A 21,477-nucleotide genomic window follows, 5' to 3' on the forward strand; every position below is an offset into this window, starting at 1 on the left:
TTACTTATCTTAATTAAACTTAAATTACTTTAAAGTTAAACTAGTGTCTATTAAATTTATATTATATTAGTGTTTTAGTACTATTTTTTTTCTATTTCTCTTACTAAAAGTACTAGATTTATCCTTATAAAGCGTTCCTTAAACTTATTAGGCTATATTTACTATTTTTACTTAGGTCTTTAGTAACTTAAGTATATTTTATCTAATTACCTCTTAAAGACTACTAGTAAGTTAATAAAAATATTTAGAACTATACTTTTTTTTTAGCTTTATTATAAATTCTTTTTTTAAGAAATTAAAATAAGTATAGAATTACTTTAGGTCTTAATCCTCTTTTTATTAAGCTAATATAATTAATTTTATAATATTTAGTTCTTAATAAACTATATCTTATAATAGCGTTTTAGTCTACTTTAGAAAATAATTATAGTCTTTTACTAAAGGTTATTTCTTATTTATAAGTAAGTTAAGATAGTAATCCTAATAAACCTTATACTTATTATTTATATAAGCCTAGGCTAATAAAATATATTTATATAGCTTCTAGAACTTCTTAAGTATAGCCTAAATAGCTACCTTTAAGTTATTAACCTACGCCTTCTAGGCGTATAGGCTTAAATATAAGTAGAGCTTTTAGATTTCCTTATAGTTAAAGTCTTAGTTAGAACTTAACTAGGACTTACTAAAGCTTTATTAATAACACTATTTTTTTCCCCTACTAGCTTATTCTTAGTTTATATGTTTTAGTTTTATAATCCTTTACTTTAAGGCCTTATATTAGGCTTAGTCTAATTATAGTAATATATCTACTGCTTATCCTTTAGGAATTAGTATTTATTCCCCTTTTTATTTAGCTATAGTAGTACTTCTTAACCTATAAAAGAGAAGATTTAGAATTATAATAAACTATTAAAATTATAAAGAAGTATTAGTAATTATAGGTCTTATATTATATAGAAGCTAAATCTTAAAGAACTATTCTCTTGTAATTTATAAGGCTATTACTAGCTAAATATACCTTACTCCCTAAAACACTATACTAACCTTAAGATAGTTAGGTAGCTGTTGCCACCTAGTCTTAGGCGGCGCCCTTTAGTTAAGCGGTTATTGTCCTATAACAGCTCTTTAGAAAAGTTAAAAAGGCTTCTAGTAGTAGTCTATTTTATTAGTTACTACTTATTATTAAGTAAAGCTTTTATAGCCTAAGTTTAATAATAGTATAATAAAAAAAGAAGGCTATTTATCTAGATTTAAATATTAAATTTATAATAATTAGAGATATATAGAAACCGTAAATTAAGGTTAGTAAGGCTAAAAGTAATATAGCTAAATCTAGTGTATTAGAATTACCTAGTAAGGCTAAAAGGTGTATTATTATAGCTTTAAGAGGTAGTTAATAGTTATTTAAATAAAGTGGTGTTGGTTGTATTGGCTTTGATTTTAGGTGGGCGGAATGCAGGGGTGGGCGGAAAGTGGGTAGTTTAACTTATCGGCTCACAGAGAAACACACAAGTGGCCTCACACGACCCATATCAATAAACTTGACATCAGGATGGTCTTGGCGAGAAGAAAGCATTCTCATGCCTAACAATCCAAAGAGCAACATGAAAGGTTCCTAATAGCAGCCTTTTGTTCATGTCTTCCCCATCAAGTCTGCTGCTGCACCTTCTATAACATGAGACACATTAATCCAAACCCCTTATATTGCGGCGGTTCACCTTCTTAGCGTTTGGAGCGCTCACGGACAGCCTCCCCGGCACGGAATGTGCAAAGAGCGTCACCACAAGTCCGCCGGCGGCTCCGACACCCCAGGGTAAGGCCAGATCTCTTTGTACCGTTCCACGGTTCCCGGCGGGCTCCCCGGCGGCACCACGATGGCGTAGCGGACGCCACGCTCAGGGGTGTCGGCCCAGCGCCGGAGGTCGTCAAAGTTACGGCACCACATCTGCTGGCCGTCGCCGAGGTGTCTTTCCGTCCCCGTGATGAGAGTGATGGGGGCGGCGTCCGCCATGCACTGGACCAGCTGCCGCAGGGTGTTTATGCAGTGCATAACATGACCTGGTGTCCACTGTGACGGCTCGCCATGGAGGCGGAGGCCGTAGTCCTCAACCATGACCATCTTGCGGAGGAGAAAGGTCAGTCGGTCTGTCTGTTGTATAAAACGGCAGATCCCTGGGGCAAGAAGCTTACGATGCAGTGTATCTGATGAAAAGACCGTACGCCATACAATTGGGTCCCAGCAGGGCCATGGTAGGAAGGTAGCGTAGCCTCCTTGCCGTCCAAGTCGCGGTATCTGGCTGTTCCGTCGAGCGCGCGGATATTCGTCGCTAATATACGGGGATCAGCGCATCGGCGAATGAACGACCCACCGATATGTACGCACATAAATGTCATACTTACAGTTTTGCAGCCACTTGAGACGACGGGCGACGCGCCGGACCGCATTTAGGTCTTCGAACGTGTCTTCGTCAATCCAATAAGGGTCCCGCGAGTCGTTGTAGAATGTCCGCCACGAAGCCGGCTCGCCTACATCTGAGCTCAAAGTCAATCGCGTGCTCATATTTCATGTAAGAGACAGTCAACATGATCCTTACTCGGGGGGATGAAGCCCCATTGGTCGGCCCCAAACGGAACCGCAGGCTTCGAGTATTTCTGATAGGAATGCAAACCGAGGCCGAGGGCGCTGACAGCGAGGGCACAGAACAGTATAATGCAGACAATTATACGTGTTATCAGAACCTGTGTTTCCTTGTGGCAATCGCATACGCATTTCCCGCCAGCATCGTTCCAGTCGGCATCGTGGTTCGTTGAGGGGAGGGCGCAATATCGGTCTTTGGTTGCGAGAGCCATCGTGTTAATGTTACGGCATGCAAAGTGATTCAAATCAACTGAGCTCAGAGCTTTCTCTTATAATTTATCTCGGTTTCAGAGATGAGTTAGAGTCCGCAGATGGGAGTGTGTGCTAGGGCTAACAACTCTATCGGACAGAAGACTTCATGGTTGGGGAGACAAAGTATAACCCCGCTGCGTCATACACTGGTGCCTGGGGGGTCTCTGATGCTATGTTAATCCTTATAACATAGACTTGCGCAGCGACCTTGGAAGAATCTTAGCTTGTTCATGGCGTATTGCTTTCAAGCACATCAATATGTCGAATCCGAGCCTCATCTTCGCTTCGGTGCCTTCCGACCGCCTCCCGGTGCCAGGTAAAGACCTCTTGGTCGAAGGTCGCTCTTTGCCTGCCGGCGAGGGCGTGCTGGTCCGCATTGAACTGGCTTCTCTCGATCCCTATCTGCTCTCGCAGCTGAGGGACCCATCCTCGGCTTGGACCTACCAACCCACGCTGCCCGTCGGTGAGCCTTTGAGCACAAGCGCAGTTGGCACCGTAGAGCGATCCGACGCCCCCGGCCTCCCCGCCGGCGAGATGGTATGGCTCGCCATGACCCCGTTGGCGCGGTATGCTTTTCTCACCGTGTCGGTGGCAGCCAACCGGCGTCTTGTTGTGCCAATCGGGCAACTTGTACGGGATCTCGGCATCGACGTGGGTCACTGGCTAGGAGTTCTAGGTGTTGTATGTACAGTCACGCACTCTTGATGATATGGGGAAACCCCCGGGGAGTTATTAACAGCACGACCAAGCCCCCCTTCCACCCCTTTCTCTCCGCCTGCGCTTGATATCTTTTGTGTGTGCATTGAGCTGCTTGTTTTCCTCACCTCTTATGGCACAATATACATCACGGGGGGCTCCTGGTCTGATAGAGAACGGCCTGCTGACGGTTCTCAAGCCCGGGCTTACAGGCTTTGCCGGTCTCTACGAGTGCGGTAAGCCCAGGGCCGGCGAGACCATCTTCATTAGCTCGGCGGCCGGCACGGTCGGTCTAACGGTAGCCTACTTCAGTAAAAGGGACGGACTGCGCGTCGTGGGGTCGGCTGGAACCACCGAAAAGGTCGATTTGCTCTGGCGTACTGGCCTTTTCGACGAGGCCTTCGTTGTTGGCCGCCGGGATAGCCACGAGACCGTGGAGGCATCACTACGCCGGACGGCGCCGGAGGGGGTCGACATATACTTTGCTAGTGTTGGCGGAAGCCAGATGCGCGCGGCGGCGACCTGTATGAAGGTCCATGGGCGGATTGTCGTATGTGACGCCGTCGACGAGTATGGCGGCGTAAGCAGCACGGAAAGCACGGAAAAGTCGAGTAACAGTTGGCCGCATGCTCCGTGGCTCTGGCAGCCCGTCGCCTACAGGAGGCTGACGATCCGCGGGTTCATCATCACCGACTTGGTTACTAAGTACATGGCAAGCTTCCAGGAGCAGATGTATGAGGGCATCAAGAAGGACGGAGGACTGCCCAGAATCGCTCCACTATACGTAGTTCGCGGTCTGGAAAAGGCGGCCGAGGCGTTTGAGAACCTCTTCCGCAGCGGAAAGGTGATGGGCAAGCTCCTGGTCCAACCATGTGACCCTTGACCGTTTCTCGCGACTTTGTAGTAGGCTTTACTGTTCAGAAACATCTAACTACAGGGCTTTTTGCTATTTTCTTTCTAGCTGTGTATCTCGCCCATTGAAATCGACGTTCTTGTTCGTATTGTTATGATGCTTGGCCCGCATACTGGGAGCCTGAGTACACAGTTTTACAACATGTTCCATTTTTCCGTCATGTCACAAAGGCTTTGCGCAATATAGGCTGTTGTACACGTCACCGGGTGCAATGAATGCGACCGTTGCACTGATGCTCATGGCCAGCATGAACCCCAAGATAAAAAAGCCCAGTTTAGAGGCGACGGAGGTGTTTGTGTACAGCCGGATGGAATGCGACGTGTCGGAGACTTCTTCTTGACCTTCTTCGTCGTCGCCTAGCCTTCTGTACTCCGGCGAATCGCTGTTCGGCGTCTCCTCCTACTCAGCCGCCCGTTGTTAATAGAATTCTGGTTGTCTAAATTGAACGAGGGGACGGGCATACAAGAAGTGACCCCCGTACGAACGGTAACGTCATTCTCTCTGAAATGTGGAGGCGTGGTCTTGTTAAACAGGTTCTCCAGAATGGGTCATGGAGTCGATAATACAATTGTTCGTCCTTTACAATACAAAGGTGCAGCGTAGGATATCTCGGACGACCCAACATGTGAGTGGGGGGTGAATGTGACATCGTCCACGCTTACTTCCTGGCAAAGGTTTTTGGCCAAGTAACAGGTCCGTGATAGAGTTCTAATAATGACTTCTGGCGCGTAAGTCGGGAGATTAAACTCGAGAGGAAACTTTTGCGCACATGCGGGGTTGGACGCTGGCTCGAAAGTGACCAATCCATCAACAGCGGGATTCAAGCCTAGGAATAAGAAAGGTGATACCGGAGGGGATTGTAAAGAGCACAGCTGGCAGCTCTATGCAACCCATTAATGATCGATCTCGTCAAATCCCTCGTATCCGGTCTATTTACCTTCTTACTCTCCTGTAAATCACCCGCCGTACACTGTTAGAATGAAGTCCTTCGAGCCTCTAGACTTGGCAGTGGAAGTGCCCCTCGTAGAGATGGATAAGACCACATCTTCAAGTACGTTAGACGATGGATCAGAAAGATCCACGGTATCAGCTTGTCCAGGGGCTGCCGACGAGCATCCCCGCGTCAGCATCTGGCGCATTGTGTGCTACGCTGTACCCTCCTTGCCGTTAGTAACATTGACGGCAAGCCCGCCGACTATCGCTCAGAGCTGACCATGTTGCTAGCATCCAGAGCTTCTTCACCATGTTTACGGTGTACCTTATTGTAAGTTGAATGTGACAACCTCTCCCCATTTCATCACTCGAGATAATGCACAGTCCTGGTGTAATTACCTGGCCAAGTACACATACACCAAGCTGACGTTCTGCCCCCAGCCTTACCTCATAGGGGAGCTCGGCTTCACTGCCTTCCAAGTTGCCTTGGTACTACTCGCCGGCCCCCTGTCGGGCCTGACGGCGTCGCCGGTTTTCGGGGTCTTGAGTGACCGCTCCGGCAGACGCTTCGTCTTCTACAAATTCGGATCCGCCACCATGACCGTCTGTCAGTTGGCGCTCGGGTGGTCCCGCGAGATTGTCGGCGGCAACATGGTAGCGGCTAGATGGCTTAGCACCGTGACCATCTACTTGGGATGCGTCGGCGTGCGCGCCTGCATCATCAGTCACCGCGCCTTGACCATTGCCAACATCCCGCCACAGCAGCAGCCCGTCTACACCCTCGCAAGTGGGCTCATGCTTGCGTCGGGCGCCATCATTACACTGGTCGCCGGCCTTATAGATCCGGACTTTCGCCTTATCTCCACAATATGTGCAACTGGCATATTCCTCAGTATCCTTCCTTTGTGGGCAGTTCAGTCCGATGCGTATCACAGCCCAGTTATTGTCCATAGGGAGAGCAGCAACGTCATCGCGTCTGTCTTGTCTGTACCGCGGGCCATGTGGCACGCTAGCAAATGTCTTCCTCCGACGATCCGTCGTACATGCAAAGTGCAAATCCTCTCTCAATATGCGTGGTTTCCCGTCTCGCACTATCTAAGTAAATATCTTGCTGACAGCTGTATGAGTCCACCCGTCTTCCTCTCCTTTATATTATCCACTGAACCTCCTAAACTCAACCTATCATATAGGCATTCCATGCCCATACTAACTAATAGAAAGTAGATTCGGCTACTCATGGACCAGCCTCCGAGGCCGCTCCTCCGGATGTCATCTCGCGAGCGGGTGTTCGCGTCTTTCTGATCGCCCAGCTCGGTGCTTTAATGCTACAGACGTCCATCGTCCGTTCATGGGACACGTCCGTAGCGTCGGCGGGCCGGCTCCGCCAGTTCATGAAAGAGGATGTGATGGTGCTGCGGCGGGTATGGGCCCTGTCATTTGCGACGCTGGGTATCTCGACGGCGGGTGCTATTGTGTTCCGGGCCTCGTTCATGGCAGCGTCTGTCTGCGCCGCCAGCATCATGACTCTGTCACCCCTGAGCGGCTGGGTGCCTTTCGCTATCATCGCGTACGAAGCTTCTGTAGTCCAAAGAGAACAGGGTAGCGCAGCGTTGCAGGCAATTCCAGGCACAATCTCTTCTATTCACGAGATAGCTATTACATCAGGCCAGGGCGTATCAGTTGCAGTCAACGCCATTATTAGTTTTGGGCTTGATCACTTCCAAGCAGGTGGCGAGAACTCAACAGCGTTCCTTTTTCCTCCTGCTGTTGCTGCTGCGCTTGTCGGCGTTCTCATCTGCTGAGCGGTGGATACATCCATGACTTGCTTGATTGAGGGCAGGGATATGTCTAAAATGATTATGCCTAGATAGGTAATCAGGACGAATGAGGGAGCAAAAAAAGAGGATTCAGACAGCATCTCAGATCATGGACTTTGAAAGTTCTTATTTGCAACCACATAGTATGCTGGCAATCCTTGTACATACACATATGTGCCATTGAGCATACCACCGCACCATGTGGGATATCCGCGAACATGAAAATTCCAATACCATGGCTGTCTCAACATCACCCGGCTTCCTCCTCACCAGGATACGCAACTTAGCCCCTCTTCGTCGCACGGGTATTTCGGCTTAACCTGTTGTTTCTTAGCTTACATATCCTCAATTGCATAGCCCCAGCCTAGGCTTGGGCACCATGTAGGGGTATGCACTGACAATTTGCCAGTCAGGAGGGTATGGGACCGCGTGGACGGTCAGCTTGTCCATGTCTGGCACCGGGCTCTCAAGAATGATATTGGTGAGGTATGAGGTGCAGTGGATGGTATGGCTATAATTGAAGGGCGGGTCGAAGCCTTTGGCCAGCCACAGGTGCGTCTGCCGGAGCGTATACATGCAATGCACGACATGCTCACGCTTTGACAGCCACAATGTAGTCAGGACTCTGTTATCAGGATCGACCTCGACCGTGCCCTCGGCGTCGTAGAACCGGTGCCATGGCCCGGCTTCGAGAAACCCGCGGATCAGTTCCTGATTATCCGGGTCTTGGACTCGCTCGCGTGGATACCAGTGGAAACTGATCGGATCCCAGTCGCACCCGCGCTGCGTGGCCACCTCGACACTTGCGCCGTTGGGAGCGCAGAGATATCCCGACAGATCGATCCGAGGACGTCCAATGCTGCTCGCATAGCACTGCAGAACGGCAGCGTGTAACGTGCTGTAGAGCACTGTCATCCCCAGAACGAAGAGGATCAGCAAGAGACAAGTGCATGTCTTATTCAGGACGAACCGCGCCGGCCGTTTGCGAGGGGCCGTTTCGGTTTCTGTCTCTGATCCCAAATCCGCGTATGAGACGCCACCGTCGAGGGCTTCCCGTTGCCAGGGCATCATGTTGACTGGTCTATGCAAGTTTGTGACTGCTACATGTGTGACTCTTGGTAATAGTTCCAATCCTTTACAGTTGCACGTACGGTTCAAAATCCAGGGATTCTCCAGTGCTTCTCCTTGTCAGCTCGCGGCACGGGATACAAGGAGACGCTGGCAAGACAAATCATCCGAAAAGGCTATATCAAGTTTCAGGAATTAGGTTGAGGCGGAGGATGGCTCAGACAGATGTGGAGCCGGCCGGAAAGCTTCAATCTTGCTCACCAAGCTGCGCCAGGACAGAATTGTCCTTTGGAAGGGGGGTCTCGTTGTTGAGTCTCGTTGATGGGACTCTTGGACTGGATTCGCGGGTGCAGGAAGAGCCCCATACTTTTCTAGAAATGGCAAGGTTCGAGTGATAAAGCTGCTCGAGGGCCGCGCTGATTATGAGGCAAGATTCAGTGAGACCTGATACGGCATGAACTGTCAAGATATCAAGCGTGGGGAGGCTGTCTGACGAGCATGATCTCCTCTCGCACTATCTCATAGGCACTCACAAGAGCCAGTCGGTTGCAATCCAGATTCAGACCATGAGTTCCTCGTTGGAGCAAGACCGGTGGGAAAACTTTGGTTATAGGGCACTTTCAACATCATCGTCTTGCGAAGTGGCCGACCTTCCATGGGTCGGCTACCAACGTAAGCTTTGTACGCCAGATGACGGGTTACGTTCCAAGCGCAGGCACGTCTGGTTAATCGCGCTGCTGAGTATTTACTCTCTGATCATGACAGTCTTCGTCATGGTCGTCGCAGAGGCGTGCAAAGTCAACCTTTCCCCGTCGCTCGGGGGCGATCCGAACGGCTTCGTCCCAAGCGGGGTGGGAGAGCCGCTTCGCTGGAGGACGTTTGTACGCAACGACAGCAACCCTTACTACATTCCCGACGACGTGTTCGAGGACAAGGCCAAGACAAGAAAAGTTGTTAATAGTCTTGTGACAATTCACTGTAAGTACTGACTGACAGCCTTGCTTCCCAGCGTGCCGCAATCGCAGACGACCCTGATTGACAGATCAACAGCGTCGATAGTGCGCATCAACGGCCGTCACGGCCGCTGGGTCCATGACAACGGCCGCGTATCCACCTTGCCGGCAATCTACACCCCGCCCAGCATGGGCGAGGAGCAAGTCTACGTGTTGCGGGGTTTATATCAGATGCGCTGCATAGTAAGTCTGCTCGGAGCTTGCAATAACTTGCCTGTGTCTGTCTTCCTCACCGGACGACAGATTGTGTTACTAGAAGCCTACGGGCACAGCATCCAAAAGCGACCTCATCACGGAGAGGACGACGACGGTCAAGACGTCTGGCACTGGCCCCCCGAGCACGTGGCGTACTGCCTCAACGTTCTGGCGGACGGGGTACAGTGCATGGCCGACGCAACCCCGCTTTCTTTCGTCAATGGCTTCGGCTCCGGCCATCTGACGGACGGACAACAGGCATGGTGCCGGGACTGGGAGGGTCTGAGCGGGTGGGCGGCGAGAGAGGAGCGCCGCGTGGCCACGGCCCAGGGAGGTGCTGCGCTCAAAGGGCCCTTTGGTCGGCTTTGGCGGACAATATTGCCCTGAATTACCAAATAGACGGTTTTTGTGTAGTACGCTAATATGAAGTAGCTCTATCAGACCGAGCGACAATACAACTTGTTCGACTCTGGATCCGCTGTCATGTATAAGCTGTGATGGCGCATCGGCAACTACAGGCCAGCGTGTGTCATCATAGTCATAAGCCTGCTCTATTCCAAACCTCTGCATCCTTCATCAATAGCACACACATGCAGGTTCAATTACACGGGCCTATAATTCCAGGGTATCTAGATATCAACACGGCAATGGGAAGCTTCTGCTAGCCGCCTTTCTCTCAGCGATATGCATTAGGAGGTTTGAAGAGTCTGTTACTACAGACGCCCATCTGCGCTGTGAAACAAGAATGTATATATGCGTCATAGAGTATGGACTGTGACTGCTACACCGGCGCATTGATTACCGTGCCACGCCTCAAAGAGCTGTCGTAGAGTAAGAATCGCGCTGAACAGCCTTTATGGCGGGCGTACGGAGTATGCGGAGCATTGAGTGGGTGTAAAGAAGCATGGAACATAACCTTTCCAAACATAACCTTCCCAAACATAACCTTCCCAAGCATAACCTCGGGCAGAAGGCAATATCAACGCGTAATAGATTTACTTTCCAGAAGCCCGGCGGCTACAAGCTAAGGAGATACGGCGAGGAGTTGATGCTCTGTCTATTCAATGCGTACGCGTATACCTACGCCCTTGGGCCAGCCAGCCGGGCCCATGGTATAATCACCAGCCGCCGAAGGGCACGTGGCAGAGATCAAAGAATTAGTTCGACATACTGGTATGCCGTAAACCAGGGTGATGTTATACAGTATATAAGTTATGCCGAGGAGAGAAATATTGATTGACTGTTGACGTTTTATGTTGACCGTTAGGGGATAAGCCTCGTCTGACAAAGAAAGAAAGAAAATCCTGTGCATGCCACTCTCATCGCCTGAATACATGCCCATTCATAATGACACGTTTCGCTCCTCTAGAGCCCATCGCCGTCTGTGGCATGGCCGCCCGACTGCCTGGTGACGTACAGACACCGGCCGAGTTCTGGGACATGCTCATCTCCAAGCGCAACGGACTTGTCGATTGGCCTCGTACGAGCCGTACGGGGGGCAGCGCCGATGAAAAGTCTCCTCCTCCCGCAGCCAGTGGACGATTCGACGCCGCCGGCTTCCAAAGCCGGCTTCCCGCTAAGAACACGCTCCAGGCGCCGCAGGCTTACCTTCTGAATCATGTGTCGCTAAGCGATTTTGACACTAGCTTCTTTCCCGTTGGCGCCAAGGAGGCATCGCGAATGGATCCGATGCAACGCCAGCTCCTCGAGGTTGCCTACGAGTGCGCCGAGAACGCCGGTGCCGGGGGGCTGGCTCACGACAGCGCCACCCGCAAAGATGTTGGCGTCTTCGTCGGCGTCTTCGGCGAGGACTGGCTGCAGGAGAATGTCATGGACAGCCAGCTGGCTGGCCTGTACCGCGGGACGGGTTTCCTCGACTTTCTGCAGGCAAACCGCGTCAGCTTCGCTATGGGCTGGCAGGGGCCCAGCATCGTCGTAAAGACGGGTTGCTCAGCCAGTCTTGTGGCGCTCGACATGGCCTGCCACAGCCTGCGGGCCGGCGAGTGTTCTGCAGCCGTTGTCCTTGGCGTCAACCTTATAACCTGCCCGCTCATGACCCTTTTGTACACGGCGCAGGGCCTGCTTAGCCCCTCTGGCATCTGCAAGACCTTTGACGCAGCCGCCGACGGCTACGGGCGTGGCGAGGCTGTTAACGCCGTCTTCCTGCGGCGCATCTCGGACGCCAAGAGAACTGGCGACCCCATCAGGGCACTGGTGCGAGCAAGCGCCACAGGTCATGACGGCCGCAAGTCCGGACAGCTCAAGCCAGACACTATGGGGCAGGAGGTGTTGATACGCAAGGCGTACGCACTGGCAGGCATTCCCGATTCGCAGTTCGGAGAGACGGCGTGGATCGAGTGCCACGGCACAGGCACCGCCGTCGGCGATCCGATCGAGCTGCGGTCTGTTGCAAACATCTTTGGCCAACAGGGCATCATCGTCGGAAGCGTCAAGCCAAACGTCGGCCACTCGGAGGGCGCAGCCGGACTGACAGGCCTGATCAAAGCTGTTTTGTCCCTCGAGCACGGTATCATACCCCCCAACATCTTTTTCGATACGCCCAACCCTTTGAGTAAGTATTATCCCAGAACGCCGTGCACTAACATTTTTCCCAATTAACGACCGTCCTATGTGATAGTTCCCTGGGCGGATGCTCGACTCCAGGTTCCCGTTGACGCCCTGCCGTGGCCTACAGGCCGTAGGAAACGCGTGAGCGTCAACTCGTTCGGCGTAGGGGGCTCCAACGCCCATGTTATACTTGAGGCCGCTTCCACTGGGAGGCCAAAGTCGAATCCTCGTCCACCTGGTCAAGTAAAGTCCCATGTCCTATTATTCAGTGCCACCCACCAGTGGTCACTGCAGAAGCAGATTCTTCGTCACCGGGACTATCTCCTCCTCCGAATGTCGTCGGCGGCGCAGCATCATGATGTGAATAGTCTTCTTAGCGATATGGCGTATACACTGGGTTGCCGCCGTCGTCACTTTTCACTGCGGACGTACGCTATCGTTCGCGGTCATCAGGAGCCCACAGACAACCAAGACGGCTCCAAACTAAAACCGGCCGATGAGCTGCTTAGCTTCAATGAAGCTGGCCATTCCAGTCAACTCCAAGACAACACGCCGCCGCCTCGGGTCGCTTTCGTCTTCACGGGCCAAGGGGCTCAGTCGGCCCGTATGGGCTACGAGCTTCTCCGTGATAACAAGGTGTTTGCTGACAGCATCCATTACTTGGACCAGTGTTTGACTGCGCTCCCTGACAGCTTGTCGCCGGAATGGACACTCTTCGGTATGCCACTCCCAATGAATACGCACTGAGCCCAACACATTTCCACGACATCCATCATCATAACTGCTCACAGAATTCAGTTCCATGACCGTATATATGCTTACTCCCAGCATGTAGATGAACTTTCTCGAGCAGCCTCAGCCAGCCGCCTTCACGAAACGAAATACTCGCTACCTTGCTGCATCGCCATTCAGATCAGTTTGGTCAACGTATATCGTGCCTGGGGCGTCCTTCCCGTAGCTGTTGTCGGCCACTCCAGCGGCGAAGTTGCCTCAGCTTACGCTGCTGGTGTTCTATCTGCTCGTAAAGCAATCATCATCGCCTATCTTCGCGGCATGGTAATGTCCGAGGCCACGGTGCAACCAGGTGCCATGGCCGCCGTTGGTCTGGGTCCCGAGGAAACGGCAAGGTTCCTCGCTCCTGGCGCTGTTGTTGCCTGCGAGAACAGCCCGAGTAGCACGACCGTCTCTGGCGATACAGACTCGGTACAAGAGACCCTCCGGAAGGTTTCCGAGGCCGACCCGCAGATCAGGTGCCACAAGCTCAAAGTGGCGACGGCCTTCCACTCCCACCACGTCAGGGCTAGTGCTCTCAAGTACGAGGAGCTATTGCGGCCATTCCTGGACGTGGAAAGTAATGGCAGCTCCTCGTGTGCGCTGTATAGTAGCGTCACAGGGTCTTTTCACAAACACCCTTCATATCTGATGCAGAATGCGCATCACTGGAGAGACAGCCTCGAGAGGGTCGTGTAAGTTGCGAATCAGCTCACGCCTGGCACATCAATTTGTGTACTGACGGATGACGAGTTCAGACTTTTTCGGCAGGCTTTGGAAGCGCTTGTGCTTCGGGAGCATTCGCTCCAACCGGAGAATGACTTGCTGCTCATCGAGATTGGGCCTCACCCCGCCCTCAGAAGTGCCATTTCGCAGACGCTCGCAGCTCTAGACCTGCCGTCTTCGGGACCGAAGGTGCATTACATCCCTACCCTACGCCGCGGCGAGAGAGCCGACGAAGGCTTGCTGCATTCAATAGGGGAACTGTACGTGCGGGGAGTTCTCGCCGAAGTCAGCATGGAGGCCATATTTAAACAAGAGGGGGTTTCTTGTCTGATCGACCTACCTCCTTATGCGTGGCACCACGGCGTCAAGCACTTCGACCCGCCGCGTGTAGCTAGGGTCTACAAGAGCGCACAGCGTCTTCCTCACGAGCTGCTTGGCGCTCGTGTTCCAGACGCCACGGATGTTGAGCCGTGCTGGCGCTGCGTACTAGAGCCGGACGACCAGCCCTCGTGGCTAGGCCACCACATCGTCGACGGCAGGACTGTCTTCCCTGCCGCCGGGTTCATCGCCATGGCCGGCGAGGCCATCAGAAGACTCGGTTCTGGCTGTAATGTCGCCAGTGCTAAGGGTTACATCGTGCGTAATGTTGCCATCAAGACGGCGCTGGTTGTGCCTCCGGGGTCGACGGTTGAGCTTTTCACGCGGCTCTCGCACGCTGAAGACTACGTCGACGTCGATGCAGAAGCTCTCGGGCGTGAAAGGGTGTGGTACGAATTTCACATCATGGCTCTCGTGCCAGACCGAGACGGCGACCGATGGACCAGTCACTGCCGTGGCCTGGTGGCTAGTAATACCGCGTTCGCGTCCGATGAGGCAGCAGCTCGTACCTGGGCGTGGAGCGGCAACAACACACTCGACGACAGCTTTGTGCGCAGCGTCGACACATCTGATTGGTACTCTATTGCCGACTCGATCGGCTTGTCGTACGGTATCTCACTGCAGGGCCTCGACGACATTGTGGCGTCAACCACTCGTCTGGCGGCTTCGGCGACGGTATACGACGACGCCGTTGACGACGAAGCTGACTACGCGCTGCACCCGACAGTCTTGGACCTGGCGCTGCAGCTCAACCTAGTTGCAATGTGCCAGGGAGTCCGGGAGAAGTGTGATCTGCTTTTACTGCCCACGTACGTGGGGGAGCTTATCGTAGGGGAGGCAGAGCGGCCGCAACATGACGAAATCAACTCGGAAAGCAAGAAACTGAATCTACTGGCCGAGGTCCGTTGGGTCGATGTGGGCAAAAGCCTAGAGGGCACCGTCACCGTCGCCGACGGTAGTGGCATCCGTGACGGGGTGCATCGAGGACCAGCTCCGCACCGATTGACCATTGCGAACGTCAAGTTCATGGCCAAGCCGATGGCCCACCGCCGTGGCGTGCCTGAAGACGACCCGACAGCGTCACAGCTCCGCCTCGCGTCCGTCTTTGAATGGGCCCCAGACGCCGAGCTTATCGATCCTGATATTGTAGGCTCGGCCCTCGACATGATCCGGCTACTTTCATTCAAGAACCCGCGCATCCGCGTCTTGGTGGTTGGCTGCAACGGCGACGTGTCCCTGGCACGCGCCGTTGCGAATGCCCTCGAGAACCAGGTCATGTCTGACGGTGAGGTTGCGGCGACCCTGACATACGCGGCCGCCTCGCCGACGGAGCTCAGCCTAGCTAAGCAGGCTTTGGAAGAAAATGGTCGCGCAGGGCTAGCGGTGGGAACACTAGCATTCACGGACATATTACAAGGCTTGCCCGGGAATGCGCCTGAAGCAGAGAGGCCGTTTGATCTTGTCCTCGTAGACGGGGCCATAGCCTTAGCTGAAATGTATTCGGCCCTCATCCACGCCCGGCAGGTTTCCATCTTGTCTTCCGGTGGATATCTTCTGGCAGAACGGTGTGGCGAGAAGGCCCAAAGGAAGCTGCAAGATCTTGGTCTGACACTTGTGAACCGATACGACTCATCAACCTCTACAGGGAATATAGAGTTGACCATTGCGCGACAAAGCCACGAGTCCCGAACCCCAAGGGCAAGACATGTCATCATACTAGCGACGCCTGCGCTCGACAACTTGGCCCGGGCACTTCAGATTAGTCTGGAAGAAGACAGCGGGATACGTTCCGAAATCCAGTACTGTGTTCCGGAAGGCCCAGCACCGCCGCCCATGAGCGGCAACTACGGCGAGAACATCATCATTGTATCGATGTTGTACCTGCAGCAGCCATTGGAAGAGTCGGCACTGAGACCTGAATCCTTCCGCGGCTTCTTCGACATGCTCCTCGCGGCTCGAACGCCCATAGTTTGGCTCCTGCCACCTCTCCAGCTCGGAAGCACGTGTCTAACGGCACTATCGCCGTGCCGCCGTCCCGACGCTGCATGCCTGATCGGCCTTGCACGCACCGCTCGCAACGAGAATCCCTCGCTGAACATCACTACCGTCGAGCTGGACGCCGATTCAACGCCCCCCCCGAAAGCATCAGGAGCCATCTCCCGCATCGTCGGGAGGCTGCTTTTGGCTTGGTCGGGTCCAGGAGACGGGCCTGACATGGACCGCGAACTCGGCATCACGAACGATGGAACCGTCTTGATTCCTCGTATGACATGGTCGTCGCTCGAGGACGCTGAGGCAGCAGCCCCCACGCTTATCGGTAGCACAGAGTTGGGCAGAAACGACGTGTCCATGTTTCGGAACGAGGCAAGCTACTTAATCGTCGGAGGCCAAGGCGGCCTCGGGAAATCTCTCTGCCGCTGGATGGCCGCACGGGGAGCCCGCTGCCTGGTCCTCATGTCACCCTCAGCTGCCGCTGCACCGGATGCGGCCACGGTCTCCTTTGTCGATGATTTAAAACTCACCTTCGGTTGCGCTGTCGTCCGTGTGGGCGGCCGCGCAGAGCACCGCCCAGACGTCGAGCGCGCCGTTGCCGCCGCCGAACAAGCATCCCCGCGAGGTCTCGCCGGCATTTTCCATATGCCCATGGTACTCCGCGACCGGCCGATGAAGGACATGACCTGGGAAGACTGGACCACCGCCGTCGATCCCAAGGTGCGCGGCGCGTGGAACCTACACAATAGTATACAGGGCCGGCGGGAGGCAATGCTCGACTTCTTTGTTCTCTTCAGCTCCGTAAGCGGCATCGTTGGCCAACACGGCCAGGCCAATTACAACGCAGCTAATACTTTCCTTGATGCCTTCGTACTGTACCGCCGGGGCCTCGGGCTCCCGGCGAGCGTGCTTGACATTGGCATCGTCGGGGACGTTGGGGTTGTGGCTCGTGACGCGATGCTGGCGGATCAGTTCCGCAAAGCCGGCTACGTCTTTATAGGACAAGATACCGTTATGCGGGCCGTAGGCATTGCCATTAGTCCTTCGGCACCACACCAGCTTGTCGTAGGCATGTCTCGAGATCCTCAAGTGGACAATACCACACGGGCAGTCTTGTGGAAACGCGACCCGCGGATGGCTAAGGCATCCTCTGGCTCGGCTTTAAGCTCAGGATCGAGCAAGGCCGACGCAACTAGAAGAGAGACGCGTGAGATTGCCTCATGGGCTATTGAGGAGCCCGTTGGTCTGGTGACGGAAGAACGGCGGGTGCGTCTGGCGTCGTGCCTCGGCAGGGCTGTCTACGAGGTGCTGGCGAGGCCGTTGGAGCAGCCGCCACTGACGAGAAACATCAATTCGCTTGGTCTAGACTCCTTCGCTGCCGTCGAGCTAACGTCCTGGATCCAGCAGCATTTTCATATACAGGTCTCGACCATGGAGTCCAACACTGACATCAGCTTTCTGATGCTGGCTGATCTCGTCATGGATAGGATGGTGGAGCAACACAGGCAGGCGACCCAGCCTAACACCAAACGTTCCCTAGCCTAAAGGCAGCTATAATAACCCAAGACTAGACTAAAGAGTCCTGATATAGTCTTTATATCTATATCTTAGGTTTTCCCTATACTCTCTAAATTATAGATGTGTATAAATCCTTAGCTTAGTGGAATAATAACCTATCTCCTTTAGGTAATTTACATTTAGTCTTTACTAACGTTATGGAATCTCTCCTTTAATTGACAGGCTGCAAATCGCCCCAAGTCCTTGAAGCTTAGAGCACCTGTTAACTGCGAAATGTTAACGTCAACCCTAAAGGCGGCCCGCCACCAGTTGCGTATCTCTATAGTCATAAGTGAGTCTATAGCAAAGGAAGACAACGACACAGAGAGCGTAGCATCAATCTTGCTATCGTCCTTGTCCTTGTCTTTGTCTATTAGCATTAACAAAGCAAGCACGTGCCTAGCAACTTCGCGACCAAGAAAGATCGCGCTTTCAGGACTATCCAGCTTAGATGGTTTGTCCTTGGCGTCGCATACGAACTGGCTGAGAAGGGCCGACGCGCTCCCGTCCTGCGCCAAGTCGCTGTTGGCGTCGTGTTCGCCATGGCTATATGAGGCCATGCGCGGGTCACGCTTCCACACTACCGAGTTCTGAGGATCGTCAAGCGGCATCGTGCAGAGGAAACCTATGCCCACCTGGGCTGGACAGCAGAATGAAGTATCGTCAACACTCGACGGACTCTCGCCAGCGTCTCTACAAGACGTAACGATTGCCAGGTGGAGGCCGTCCAGTACTTCTTGCTCGGTGAGGAACCAAACTCCAGCGCGGCTCACAGCGTTAAAGAGCTCACGCTTACGGGCCAGGGTGCCAACGTCTTCCACGGGACCGATGTCGGGGACGGAACATGGCATCCCCTGCCCGCGGCGGTACTGCGCGAAGCTGTCGAGAAAGGTGTTTGCTGCCGCGTAGTTGGCCTGGCCCGCGCGCCCAGTCACGCCAAACATGCCGCTCATCAAGACAAAGAAGTCTTCGTCGCTATCGCCTTCGGCCAAGGGGCGGTGCAGGTTCCATGTGCCCGTCACCTTGGGCGCCACCGCTGCCTTCCAGTCGTCCGCAGTCATCCGCAACAGCTCCACGTCGGCGAGGACCATGGCAAGATGAATGACGCCCCTGGTCCTGTAGAGACGCGAAAGGCCTGATAACGCTCCCCGCACAGCATCCTCGTCCGCGACGTCGCAGGTCCGTACGTGGACTTTGCAACCCATGCCACGTAGCTCGGCGACAACGGAGGCGTCGTGGGCGGTTGAGCCGGCTGACCAGGAGAGAATGGCGAGGTTCCGCGCGCCATGGCCGGCTAGCCACCGAATGATGGAGGTATCGAGGCCGCTGATACCGCCCGCGATGACGTAGATGCACTCGGGACCGAACGCCGGTGGCTCCGGCTGCTTGTTCGGGACTGGAATTAGGGAGTTGGGGTCGATGTGCGTGCCGACGAAGTCGACAACCATCTTGCCGATATGCGTTCCCTTGGCAAGGCATTGAAGTGCTTCGCCTATCTCTGTGCATGGGAACGAGCGCGAGCGCGCAACAGGCGTCAGCACCCCCTCCTGGTAAAGGCGGACGATGCGATCCAACAGGAGGCCGAACTCTTCGCCGTCAACCACGGCCAGCTGCGCCATGTCGATGCCAACAAAGGACCGGTTCCCGTCTAGGGCCTCCATGGGAAGCCTGCAGCGCGCGCCGACGTCCCGCTTGCCGAGCTCGACAAACGTCCCGCCGGGCGCCACGCATCGCCAGGAGGCGTGTAGGAGCTCGCCCGACAGCGATTTGAGCACTATATCGACGCCCCGCCCGCCCGTGGCCTCCATCAGGTTGTCGGCGAAGGACTCGTCCCTTGAGCTGAAGACGCGGCCCGGGTCGATGCCCTCCCTGTCCCGTAGAAACCTCCCCTTGGCTTCGGTCCCGACGGTGGCATACACCTCTGCGCCAAGCCACCGCGCGACCTGTAAGGCAGCCAACCCTGTACCGCCCGCTGCGCTGTGGACTAAAACCGTCTTCGGAGGACCGAGCCCCGCCTTGTCGACAAGCGCGCGCAGCACGGTGGCAAAGATGCAGGGCATCCCTGCGGCGTCTGGAAATGACAGATCGTCCGGGATACGCGCGCAGAGAGCTTCGGGGACGCGGACCGAGGTCGAGTAACAGCCGGCCTTGGGCGCGAAGAGCATGACGCGGTCGCCGACCCGCACGCGCGATACAGCGTCGCCGACGGCCGTCACGAGTCCCGCAGCTTCGCAGCCGAGCGACACGGGCCTGAAGGAGTCTAGTACGTTAGACACGTTGAGGGCCGTGAGGACGTCCTTGAAGTTGAGGCCGGCGGCGTGGATAAGGATCTCCACGGCGGTGTGATCAATGCCCAACGGATGCGTCTTGAGAGCGTAGGACAGGGTCCGGAGATGCCCAGGGCGTGACATCTGGAGGGCCTTGTATGACCGGCACATACCAGCGGAATACTGCTTGGGCCGGGAGTAGTGGGAAAGGGCCTGTGGCACCGATATCCAGGTGCTCCGCGGTATGAGGATCGAGCCCGTGTCGGCGCGGTAGACGAACTCCATGTCCCTGTCCACGGGGTTGTCCACATCAGCGGGGCAGCTCAACTGCTGCGCCATGACTTGACACACGGCATTCATCGCCGTTGAGTCTCCCGTCTTGTCGAGCTCCAGGACTGCGAACCGCACCCCGAGTTCCTGGCGTGCTGTGCGCGCTATGCCGAGGACGAGCGCATAACCGGGGTCCGTCGGGCACACCTGGCAGGGCCTCGTAAACCAGACAACCGAGTTATCCGTCTTCTTGAGCATATCAAGGAGACGGTTGAGCCCGTCAATCTTGTGCTGGGACATGGCAGTGAAGAATCCCGTGGGAGAGAAGGCGTCGAGGAGTGAGATGACGGGGCCTTGGGGGAGGGGATCGCCGAATTTGACGGGCAAAGTCTCGTATACCCTGAGCCGGAGTAAAATGTCTCTGACATACAACATTCTCGTCGTTCAAGGGCTTCCTTGGTCGTGGAGGACGATGATTCGAGTCCGAGTTGCGGGGGAACTGAGCGTCTTCGTCGTCGTCATCCTAGGGCTAGAGGGTCAGGAAGCAGCAGCAGCAACAGGTCTCGCGAGAATTGTAGCATTCAGTTGATAAGGCGGCTCCGCGTCCAGAAATACAGATGCGAAGCCGGCGCAACGGAGACGTCGGCCCCATGCTTTTGGCGAAATGTACTGTTCTTGCTTGCGGCCGTCGCTGTCACCCAGCCACCATCCCAGAAGAAGACCCTGCAGGTAAGTTATTTCTAAGTCAGCTTATGTTATATGGTCCATGATGCTGGTGGGTAAGGGGAGCAGTTGAATCGTGGGCAGTTGTTGGATTTTACCATGATCAAATTGATCCATTTCATTTCGCATGCCAGGTCCTGAATAAGGACTCGTCCCTCTGGCTTGAGAAGACTGCGGACATGGCCCAGCGTCTTCGTTATGTCTTCAGTGACATGAAGCACCTGTTGACTGAGTCAGCCCGCTCTATGCCATGCCTCGTGGAAAAGGATATCTTCATAGGCTCTACTCTAGTAAAAAAAGATAAAGTCTTTTAAAAAAGAGGTACTTATTATAAGATAATAGGTAGTAAGTGCTTATAAATAATAAATAAATAAGTAGTAAGGATTGAATACTTAGTGTATATATAATATATTATATATACTATAAGTATATATCTTTTTAATAAGAGACCTTTTATAAAGAGAGGGTTAACCTTCAATACACCTATTATTTATTACTTATTTTGTTTTATGTTATTTATTTAGCTTTTTATTATTATTTATCTTACTTTACTACTTTACCATTACGCTTTGCCTTTATATTACATTACTTTATATTACTATTATAGCCTAGCTTTATCTTATTAGATTTATAATAGCTGCTAGAAAGGCTGTGTTAGGGGGGCTATAAGTAGGTGCTTTAACTTATACTAAAACCTTTT

General features: G+C 53.5%; 7 protein-coding genes across 7 annotated transcripts; 4 read left to right on the plus strand and 3 right to left on the minus strand.

Annotated features, from left to right (window-relative positions):
* Positions 1-1,777: 1,777 nt before the first annotated feature.
* On the minus strand, positions 1,778-2,850 carry GLRG_00913 (uncharacterized protein; the record flags this gene model as incomplete). The annotated part of the gene is made up of 4 exons (XM_008091598.1): positions 1,778-2,119; positions 2,191-2,327; positions 2,401-2,532; positions 2,595-2,850. 4 exons carry the CDS (start codon positions 2,848-2,850, stop codon positions 1,778-1,780), a joined length of 867 nt encoding a protein of 288 aa, XP_008089789.1.
* A 298-nt stretch (positions 2,851-3,148) lies between these two features.
* Positions 3,149-4,469, plus strand: GLRG_00914 (zinc-binding dehydrogenase; the record flags this gene model as incomplete). Its single annotated transcript, XM_008091599.1, has 2 exons — positions 3,149-3,571; positions 3,786-4,469. The coding sequence occupies 2 exons, from the start codon at positions 3,149-3,151 to the stop codon at positions 4,467-4,469; spliced, it is 1,107 nt and encodes a 368-aa protein (XP_008089790.1).
* A 1,008-nt stretch (positions 4,470-5,477) lies between these two features.
* Positions 5,478-7,234, plus strand: GLRG_00915 (sucrose transporter; the record flags this gene model as incomplete). Its single annotated transcript, XM_008091600.1, has 4 exons — positions 5,478-5,665; positions 5,724-5,763; positions 5,874-6,471; positions 6,657-7,234. 4 exons carry the CDS (start codon positions 5,478-5,480, stop codon positions 7,232-7,234), a joined length of 1,404 nt encoding a protein of 467 aa, XP_008089791.1.
* A 360-nt stretch (positions 7,235-7,594) lies between these two features.
* GLRG_00916 (uncharacterized protein) lies at positions 7,595-8,320 on the minus strand (the record flags this gene model as incomplete). Its single annotated transcript, XM_008091601.1, has 1 exon — positions 7,595-8,320. One exon carries the CDS (start codon positions 8,318-8,320, stop codon positions 7,595-7,597), a length of 726 nt encoding a protein of 241 aa, XP_008089792.1.
* A 652-nt stretch (positions 8,321-8,972) lies between these two features.
* On the plus strand, positions 8,973-9,912 carry GLRG_00917 (uncharacterized protein; the record flags this gene model as incomplete). Its single annotated transcript, XM_008091602.1, has 4 exons — positions 8,973-8,989; positions 9,033-9,295; positions 9,368-9,513; positions 9,574-9,912. The coding sequence occupies 4 exons, from the start codon at positions 8,973-8,975 to the stop codon at positions 9,910-9,912; spliced, it is 765 nt and encodes a 254-aa protein (XP_008089793.1).
* Positions 9,913-10,872: 960 nt separating this feature from the next.
* On the plus strand, positions 10,873-17,505 carry GLRG_00918 (KR domain-containing protein; the record flags this gene model as incomplete). The annotated part of the gene is made up of 5 exons (XM_008091603.1): positions 10,873-11,005; positions 11,057-12,097; positions 12,164-12,811; positions 12,929-13,559; positions 13,623-17,505. 5 exons carry the CDS (start codon positions 10,873-10,875, stop codon positions 17,503-17,505), a joined length of 6,336 nt encoding a protein of 2,111 aa, XP_008089794.1.
* Positions 17,506-17,657: 152 nt separating this feature from the next.
* On the minus strand, positions 17,658-20,489 carry GLRG_00919 (KR domain-containing protein; the record flags this gene model as incomplete). The annotated part of the gene is made up of 1 exon (XM_008091604.1): positions 17,658-20,489. One exon carries the CDS (start codon positions 20,487-20,489, stop codon positions 17,658-17,660), a length of 2,832 nt encoding a protein of 943 aa, XP_008089795.1.
* Positions 20,490-21,477: the final 988 nt, after the last annotated feature.

This window comes from Colletotrichum graminicola, assembly GCF_000149035.1.
Source record: "Colletotrichum graminicola M1.001 genomic scaffold supercont1.3, whole genome shotgun sequence".
NCBI classification, from domain to species: Eukaryota; Fungi; Ascomycota; class Sordariomycetes; order Glomerellales; family Glomerellaceae; genus Colletotrichum; species Colletotrichum graminicola.